General features: G+C 40.7%; 1 protein-coding gene across 1 annotated transcript in view; it reads right to left on the reverse strand.

The window, feature by feature from the left end:
* Window positions 1-10,353, reverse strand: part of camk1da (calcium/calmodulin-dependent protein kinase 1Da) — a 54,525-nt gene extending 44,172 nt beyond the window's left edge. The window contains exon 1 of the mRNA XM_044020969.1: window positions 9,987-10,353. Coding sequence (XP_043876904.1) covers window positions 9,987-10,084 — 98 coding nt within the window. The 5' untranslated portion in view covers window positions 10,085-10,353. The remainder of the gene's footprint in view (window positions 1-9,986) is intronic.

Here is a 10,353-nt window from a genome sequence, read left to right on the forward strand (position 1 = left end):
ATGTGTGTCCATTGCTGCGGAGAACTAGCATTCTCCTCAGATTTGTGGAGTTCCGGATCTTCGTGGGATAAAGGGGTTTGGGATACTGGAATTTTTGTTCCTAGATTTAATTTCAGACCCCATGTCACTGAGCAAACACTCTAGACCACTGATAGCTGTCAGAATCTAGAGCAATTTCACACATACATTCACATACATTCACATACAGTTGTGCTCATAACTTAATATACCCTGGCAAAAAGTCAGTGAGTTTCTGGGCCGCTGACGGACTCCGGCATGTTGCTGCATGGATTATGAAAGGAATTATATAAATATATATCCAAGGAATTGAGAATACCAATCAGCAGTATTCAAAGTGGAAAATTAGGGATTCTGTTGAAACCAAGCCACGGTCAGGTAGACCAACAAACATTTTAGCCACAATTGCCAGGAAAATTGTTTGGGATACAAAGAAGCCCCCCACAAATAACTTCAGCTGACATACAGGGCTCTTTGAAAGAAAGTATTGTGGCTGTTGATACACAATAAGGAGGCAGTTGGAAGAAAGTCGCCAGAGGAAAGCCATTACTATGCCAATGCCACAAAGCAGCCCGCTTACAATACACCAAATAGCACAGAGACAAGCCTCAAAACGTCCAGAACAAAGTTATTTGAAGTGATGAGACCAAAATGTAACTTAACGACCACAACCATAAACACTACATTTGGACAGGAGTCAACAAGGCCTATGATGGAAAAGTACATTATTCCTACTGTGAAACAAGGAGGTGTTTCACTAAACTTGGTTAAAATTGATGGCAAAATGAATGCAGCATGTTATGAGAAAATACTGGAGGAATATTTGCACTAGTCAGCCCAGAAGATGTGTATGGGACATACTTGGACGTTCCAACATGGACGATGATCCAAAACACAAGGCCAAGTCGACCTGTCATTGGCTACTACAGAAAAAAAGAGAAGGTTCTGGAGTGTCCATGTCAGTCTCCTGGCCTCAATTTTGGGGAGATCTCAAACAAAGGAACCAGAGGGGTTTTGCCAAGCAGAATTGGTGTTACCACCTGAGAAACACATGTTCAATAACGTACAGTAATAAAGAAAACATTTGGGGACACAAATAGAGCATAACACACATACCAAGTGAAAAGCAAAAACATGGGAAATACACAGCACAACTCACGCGGAGTCGAATGCCAAGGGTAAAAATGTTTTTAAGGCAGACTTAAAAACAGAAAGTGATTAGGCCTGCTTACTGTGAAGTGACAAACCATTTCACAATTTGGGAGCTGCTACCATGAAGGCCCGAGCTCGAGTCACCCCTGAGCTTCAGCCTCTTTTTTATGGACGAAAGCCTGGATGGAAGCCTGGTTAATATTGACTGCTTTACAGTGAGGTCAAAGGGAAACCAAATTGTTATTCGGCACTAAATCCTTGAGCTGAGCCACTAAATCTCGCTCTCTGCTGTCACAACAGAAGAGGAGTGGAAAGAAAGGGAGACTCAGATCTGTGGTTCCCTGCAGCAGACAAAGCCTCTTAGAGAACAGAGAGGAAAGATGGATAGACCCAAGCGGAGACAATCTGACATGTGACTCATTTTGGATTCTGATCAGAGCCCCACATCCTCTCCAAGGTGAGCCTTTCGCAGTGCCACAGCACACTATTCATTAATTTTTACTAGGATGAAAATCATTGTTATGAAGATATGATCTCCATCTTAACTACAGCTGCATTCTGAAGGAAATCTACAGCAGAATGCACAAAGCAGGAAGAGAGGGATGGTCTGTCGGTGCAAAATCTTCACAAGTGTCTGGTAATGGCAGATGGTGCTATAGGGCTCCTAAGGCCATAGGCTGATATGTGCTTCTGCAACCCCTCCCCCCTCATTGCAATCCTTCATTTCTCAATTCTCCATTATCTTTTCCTCCTCCTCCTCCTCCTCCTCCTCCTCCTCTGCTTGGGCATTTTGTCATATACTGCACTGCCACTGTCGGAAGCAGCAGAGCCTTGAGGGAACAATATGCTAAGCTGCTTTCTGCAACTTTGCGCAAAAAAAACTGTCAGCAGTCTGTCACAGCCATAGGAGCTAGAAGTTATATTCAGGAAATAATGTAAGATTTCTGTTCACCTGTTCCGTGGATCTCTTTTCCATTTACAGACGGAATGATATATAACTTCATGATGCATTGTGATAAAAAGCACTAAACATGTAAGTGGATTGTAATGAACTTCCATTATTGGGATAATCAGGATTTGGGAAAATCATTCATATTCTACATGAGTGATTTGAAAATGCCAAAGGGAGAGTCTGACTCTTTCCAGTCATTTCAGAAACTCGTGATTTATGTTGATCTTATTTAAGATACTAGTTTTTCACTTTAAAATGTTCACTCAAAATATTTATGTTAGCTGTGATATGATAAAACAATTTGACTGTTTCTTACCAAAAATTGACGGTCATGTGATTTCACTGCGTCTTAGAACCCTTTTAAGAGTTATCACAATTTTAAAGAAAATATTTTAGTACATGTGAAATTTTAAACTTAAAATTTCATCATCCCATTCCCAGTGTCGAGGATGTGTGATTTATAGTTTAAAATGAAAGTTAAATTGCGCCAAAGCCGCTCTGTCAGGGCATTATGTGTGTTTTAGTTTTCCTAAAAGTTTGCAAGTGTCAGGAAGCTCGAGGTAAAACTTCAAAACAATGCAATCTCATCACACAATGCAGATGTGTGGTCGTTTGATATTCTAATTACTTCAAAGGATGTGATGGGCTTCTAGGCTGTACATTTTAAAATTCGAGCGTCCCAGCGTTCGAACTGAAGAACCACATTTCAGATAGAAACTGACAGACCTACAGCGCAGTCTCAGAGCATCTCTCTGAGGACAAGCGCCACAGACTGCTGACTCAATTGGAATTGACCCAGGACACAGGTCTGCTTTGTCTCAGCAATATTATAATGCCTCACAATCAAATCTGACCACAGGCCAAGCAGTCATCGTCTCAGTGCCTACCTGGCTTTCTTTTGCTCCTTTTTTATTTCCCAAAATGCTCAGTGCTACTTTCAAGGTAAGGAGAGAAACCAAAGGAAAAATATTGAGCTTTCTATGGCTGAAATGGATTTTTAGAAATCAGGGCAGCCGATGGCCAATAACTGAGGCCAATTTTCTTTGGCCCGTTATATTGAGCCTATTTTCTTTTTCACTCCACTTGATAAAATATTGCAGTTTCAATGGTCGGTATATACAGTACTATTTTGTATACTACATATTAAATGCATGAAACATTGTTTCTGTAAACAAAATAAGTCATTTTAATATTTGGACTATGAATAAATAATAATTGGCCAATGCCAATTATAAAAAAAGTACAGATTAACCTGCCAAACCAATGAATCACTCAACCTCTAATTTAATGACACTGGTCTCAAATCTAATGAGCAATTTGCCAACCAAAACACTGCTAATTTTGAAGTTTATTTCAAAGGTGTAATGTCTAAGATTTAGTATTAGCCGCCAGTAAGCATCAAAACTCAAAACACACGGAGATAGAGTTGACCCTGAAAATCAGGTGTTTGTAAACTTGTAAAAATGTTTAGTTGTTTTTTTTCAAATTCAATTCTCTGTGTTGAGAGAAAAGCTGTAATGAACCTAAGTAGGCACAAACTATCAACTTGTCCTCTGTTGACTTCTTGTTAGTGCTCAATATCCTGCAGGAATACGTCTCACAACACGGCTCATGCTGCTGCAGTTCCTCTGACCCACTGCACCATGTCGTCCTTGATCACTTCCAATACAGTCACCCACCAACCGCTAAATTCATCATAGCAAACAGTCAACAAACAGAGATTCCCAGCAGGAACAGCAGATGTTGTTGTCAAGACCCTTCACGATTGTGCAACAGGACTGAAACCAAATCCTCCCGGAGAAACAAACTGTAGCATTACCACGCACAGAGTCTCTTGTTTCCACAGCTGCTGCACAATACCTGCTTTTTTATTGTGTCTTCCTGCAAGGTTCATGTACCTCTCTGTGTCTGTTGATGTTATAACGGAGAAGAAAGGAAATTACTTTTGCAGGTGTGTGCACATTCACTGTAATATCTCAGGTTACCTGGGAACAGCATCTCATCTTGAGTCATAACAACAAAAAAGAGTCACACTGGTTTATGAGGGCACGATGCCCCAGGTAAAAATGGAAAGACTGAAGTGTTTTTTTGATGCATAATGTCAAGTGCCAGAAATATTTTTTAAGAGCAAAACTGAAAAAAGAAGACAGCATGGTGCAAATGCTGTAATAAATGTCTCTAAAGGATACAAGAAATAAGCTTATAAATGTCAAATGTTAAAACTCCAATTTAGGACTAATATGAGAACCGTTTCTCCTGATACCTTTTCCTACACGTGGCTATATTTACATACATGAACAGTGACACACAACACTGTGTGCAGTGCACACAGCTGTCAGACAGACTCCATGTGTGCCACAACATGAACAACACACTTTCAGCAGGAGGCCATTATAAGCTGGATGTGGTCACACGACAGGCTTAAAATAGAGCGCTGAGCCTATAATTGACTGAAGTATATGATCATTAATACACAGAGGTTTGCACACACATGTATCTGATGGTGCCCCGGCCCCTCCATACACACACAATAATGGATATAGTAATGAGGAAAGGCCTGACAGCCCACAATTGCAAGTGTGTGTGTGTCTGTCTGGTTATGACTGTGGCTACTGAAATGGAAAACTGACCTCAGCATATTCACTGTAAATCTGTGTTGAAATCCTCAGCTTGAATCTAAACAGACAAATGTCAGAGCTGAATGTCAGAGTCTCTGCAGTAACTTTTCAATATAAATGAATGTCCTCTACGTTCAAAGTTTGTGGAGATACAGAGTGATGCTATTCACATCAGCGAACTTTAGGTTAAGTAATTATCCCCAGTTCTATGAAGCATGTGTGAGATGAAACTAATGTTTAAGAGAATTTTAGGATTAGGAATTAACCACAGTTCTCTGAAACATGAGTGAGGAGTGAGATACTGAAAACAATGTCGAAAGAGAACGGTTGAAACATGTACCTAGAGTCCATACATACAGGCTCACTTAAGGCGTGGGGCAAATACAGTAGCAGTGCTTTGGCAACAGAAGCCACACACTCTGTGGCGTGCACGGGGTGGTCTAATGGACAAAGTGCCATCTTCAGTCACAAAACACACTCTAAAGTAACCTCTAGAGTGGTAAAAACATGAGGAATGTGGTGTCTAAAGCAAAATATAAACAAAAACAGTAGTGAACAGTAGGTGCCCTTTCAATTTCCACCCCTGCCCCTCCAAATGCCGGCATCAAATGCCACGCCACTGGTTACATCCTCAGTTCAACAGAATCAAGCAACAACAAATGCAACAGCAGCAACAGATCACAGCTCATCATGCTGAAATAAAAACTGAGGACAAAGTGGCAGAAAAAACACAAGCGAGCAGATGGAAAGATGAACAGAGCATAAGTATGTGGACAAACTCTACGTGTTCACAATTCACTCCAATGTGGAAAAACGTGTTCAGTTGAAACACACATTCAGCTACACACACACACACACACCATTTGGGCAGCTTACACAAAGCCTTATCCCCAACTTAACCATAACCTGTTAATGCCTAATCATAATTATCCAAAACACAATTCACATCTTACTATGAATTCAAACTTGAGCCTAAGAAATTAGGTTCTGCCTCATTAGGACAACTGGTCCTGACATGCCGAGTCCTCCTACCATCCATGGATTTAAAAATATTAAATTATTTAAGCTGACAGAGTGTAAACACACACCAGCCTGGATTTCACCATGTTTTTGGTGTCACTGTTGTCTTATTCCTCTGTTTTTGGCTTCTTCTATCAATTTTTCACACACACTTATAGTGAGGACACTCACAGGCATGATGCATTCTATAGCCCCTTACCCTGACCTTAACCCAATTATCACCTAGATATAAACCCTCAGGTTTTTACCCTCAAAAAGCTGCTTTAAGGGGTGAGGATGATGTCCTCATTTTTTCAAAATGTCTTCACTTCCTAAGGTTTCTAGGTTGTTGGTCCTCACAAAGATACCCATACAAGAACACACACACAGAGTAAAACACGATCTACAGTCTGTGAAGTTGACGTTGTCAAACACCAGGCAACTATCTTTTGTTCTACTTATAAATTGCTATTTATACTGGGGAGAAAAGACAAGAAACTTTAAAACCTGCATCCACAGTCAAAAACTGGATGGAGTTCAACATGGGGACACACACACAGGGCGATGAATGACGTAAAGAGGGAGATATAAAGAGAGACATATAAAGACAGGGAGGGGGAGTGGGAGGGGGAGCTTTGCAGTCCCAGAAACAGTGGAAAGAACAGTGCCAGCAGCAGGGAAGTAGAACATCAATTAAGGGCAGCATGCCCTAGATGGCACAGTGACTTTCCCACAATGCATTTCCATCATCGCCACCACTTTACGATCTACTCAGTCACAAATCATACACTTTGTCTTCCTATAGACTTGCATTAAAACACTGTAATACAACATCCTCTAAAAATCTAACAAGGAGCACATCCAAATTGAATATATACTGTCCTGAGTCTACCCTGCTGCTGTACACACACACACACCACCTCAGTCAGGTCTCATAGTATTGCTTGACAGAGCCAGATGAAGGATGTGGCATACAAAAAAATGTTGTTTCAATTTTCAAGATGATCATTTTGTCCATGAATGTCCTGAAAGACCTTGCTAGATCTGACAACCTCATCTGGGTTAGCTGTAATTCCCAACACCCAGCGGTTGTCTACACACACACACACACACACACACTCACACACACAAAGAACACAATCCTGTTGGTTTTGAATTATTGAATAGTGATCAGTACGGACACACACCAGGGGAGGGTAATAAGACACCGAACAGAGCCACACAGACATGTCTGCACAGTCAGACACACATGCTAAATACACACACACAGACACCTCTTAGCATGAGTTAAGATGTGAGATTAAACATGCTGTGGGGACAGAAAATGTCACACAATGAAGAAGAGTAGTCGCACACTTTATGCACACACACACATACACACACACGCACACGCACGCAGGGCAGTGGTGGCAAGGTTGACCTAGTGTGAGGACACAAAACATGTTGTGCCAGTGTCAGATGCATGACATCATATCCTCTCAGCACAGACTGCACTCTGGCCTTTTCACACCAGATGTTAATGTTCTCAAGGTAATAATATTTCTAAAATCTGTATCCAGTCAGCGAAGGAAAGGTTTACATCTCAGTAAACATAATGTTTCTGATGATGTGGCATTAATATATTCAAATAGGCGAAAGGTGGAAGTGTTTGGAAGTTAACTGCACCTAAACTGTCGGCGTGAGATATCCTTAAGTCTGTCCTGAAACGGTGAAGTGGTTACGTTTAAGCTCCTCATCCATGCAAGCTCTCCTCTCGTCTTCAGTGTCAGCTGTATCCTTATTCCTTTTCTTTTATTCTGTAAAATTATTGAGCACCAGCTCAGAAGCAGAAGAGATAATATTTTTTCTGTCCTTATAATTTATTCACTTCATCGCATCACGCTTTACGCGAAATGTGAGGGCACATTGAAATTAACCTCAAAAACACTCGCAATTTTGTGTCGCTTATTCGCATCGCCATTGATGTGCAAAGGCCAGTAATCACCAGTTTTCTCACAGCAGCATTGTGCTGTAGGTAAAGGTGACATGTCCTGTTATTATTGACCAATTTTCATTGTCTGATAATAGTATAATAAAAAAGACCTTCAACTGCTTCTATGCTGCTGGTTTTACTTCTATTCATTGCTTGATTAACATGGAAGAACCTCTCACACAAGAATCCCATTTTTACATGCTAATCACACACCACTCCTTCATCCCTTCACCCTTTCTGCTGATGCATCAAGTTCAAAGATCCGTCAGCAGCTCTGGTTAATGTGTGTCTGCAACATGGCTGAGTCGGATCATTGGCTTTTCAAACCCCGCCAGCTAGATGTACATCAGTCACAAAACGTGACTAAACTTCCTGTCATTCCGTGGAAGTTTTCCTAATCCCTGCATAGCTAATCCCAATCCACATCTGCCCCCGTAACCCTCCAGGCTGCTGCCAACCAGATTCCACACACATAGCAGGGAAACAGACAGAAGATGACAGGGGGCAGACTGTCAGAGTATTGGGGGGCGTTGTTGAATACTAATCATAGCATTGGAGATCAAAACAAACACAGAATGGTCACTATGAATCTACGTATTTCTGTAAATAAATACAAAAGATATTATCACTGAACAATAACAGCGTGCGATTAAGTTATGAGGTTAAGAGGGTTTAAGATGGGAGACCACAGACACAACAAACTTGGTAACCGATTTTCAATGTCTTAATCCTGAGAAAGCACAGACTAGACGATCCAGTCAAGACGCAGGACCACACACTTCGATCAAATAATTTCAGGGAGGATATTCTAGGGATTTGTGATCTCACAGAAACCTGCGTGATTTAACTCAGGTTCAGAATGTAAACAGACATGAAGGCAGACTCTCTCTGTCTCTGTCCGGTTGTGGTATGTCTTGCAGGACATGTTAAACAAGCAATCACACTGTTGCCATAAATCCACAACTCTGTCCTCTTTCTGTAGTTATGTTCAATATTAATACTAATAATTTGAAATCAGGAAAACGCTTCGATGACATCAAAATCACTACGGGATAATTTGTTCACTAAAATTCAAGTGTAAATGGTGGTAATTGTTCCGTAAAAGTAAAGAAAAACACCTTAAGAAAACCACAAATGACAGATAATTGGTTAAAATAAGTTGTCACACTTAGAAATGAAGAGGTGATTTAGTATAAGATGCATAATGAAACCTATGACATAATAATAGATAAGCACTGCTTCTACCAAACAGGAATGCATAGCTGACATACAGTATAGTAAGATAACAATTTAACAGTTAAAATGCCCAAATAGATAACATTTTCAGCAAACACAATGTAACATGAATTAAAAATAGATAGTTAATGCTTAAAGTGAAGAAATGATAAGCTGATAGCTGAAGCTTATGGTAATGGTTAGCACAGTTAGCCTAAGTTTAAAGAAATTAGAAATACATTTGAACAGTTAGCCTAAATCAAAAGAAATTGAGAGCAAATTGTGACAGCTAGCTTATTTTTAAAGAAAGGAATAATACATTTGAACAGTTAGCCTAAGTCTAAAGAAATTGAGAGCAAATTGTGACAGTTAGCTTGTGTTTAAAGAAATTAATCACACATTGGAACAGTTAGCATAAGTTTAACGAAACGGAGAGCCGTTACTTTTCAGCTAAAGCTGAAAGTAATGGAAATGCTTTTGCCAAAGCAAAAGATAGTGAGTACTTAAAATTAGTAATTAAGTCAATTTTATTTTAATGGATAGGCAGGGAAAAATGTAAAACGAATTATACCTAAATAAGTTGACGAATAACAGTGTTTTTATAAAGTCACCATTGACTGCCATGTGGAACTTTAAGGGGCTGTCATTTTTTTTCTCAGAACAATAAACCCAGGCAAATAGTGAACACTGCACAGTACACTATATAAGAATAGCCTATTATTACACTGATGCCATGGCATCAACATGCAGTGGCATCAGTGTAATAATAACATGATGCCATGTCGTTGGTGTCATAATAATAGAGACATTTGCCAGTGATGTGATTAAGCCTCCACCCACCGCCTACAGTGACAATGTAGAAGAAAAACCTGTGTAAAAACACAAAGGGTGTCAAAGGGTTCTTTCCTGCATCACTGTGTTTCTGTCGGAAAAACCCCGTAACATTGCCAACAAGTGCAGTGAGGTCACTGTAAACTCACTACAGAGACCGAATCATGTCAGTGGGAATATCACGGGAACATCATCACAGGTGAGCGGAGTCAAAGCCGCGTGTACTCACGTGCCAAGGAGTTCTTTCAAATCAAATATCTTCTTGATGTCGTCGACTTGTTTTTTCCACGTCTCTCCTCTGCCGGTGTCTCCGTTCTCCCGAGCCATGGCGCTGCTTTACCGGCCCGAGTGTGACCGACACTGGGCTACGGGAGGAGGAGGAGGAGGAAGAGGAGGAGGAGAAGGGAAGTGGCGGCGGGGGAGAAAAAAAAATCAAATAAAGACAGTAGAGTGTTTGAAGAGAAGAGGATGGATCGGAGCCGTGTATGATACAGAGAGAGAGCGTGGACAGACTCCGCAGTGTCTCTGTGTGTTTCTGCTGCAGGACCATGTGAGTCTTCCTGCAGGTTACTCACTCGCTCGCTCGCTCTCTCTCG

The sequence above is a fragment of the Solea senegalensis genome, linkage group LG3 (assembly GCF_019176455.1).
Source record: "Solea senegalensis isolate Sse05_10M linkage group LG3, IFAPA_SoseM_1, whole genome shotgun sequence".
NCBI classification, from domain to species: domain Eukaryota; kingdom Metazoa; phylum Chordata; class Actinopteri; order Pleuronectiformes; family Soleidae; genus Solea; species Solea senegalensis.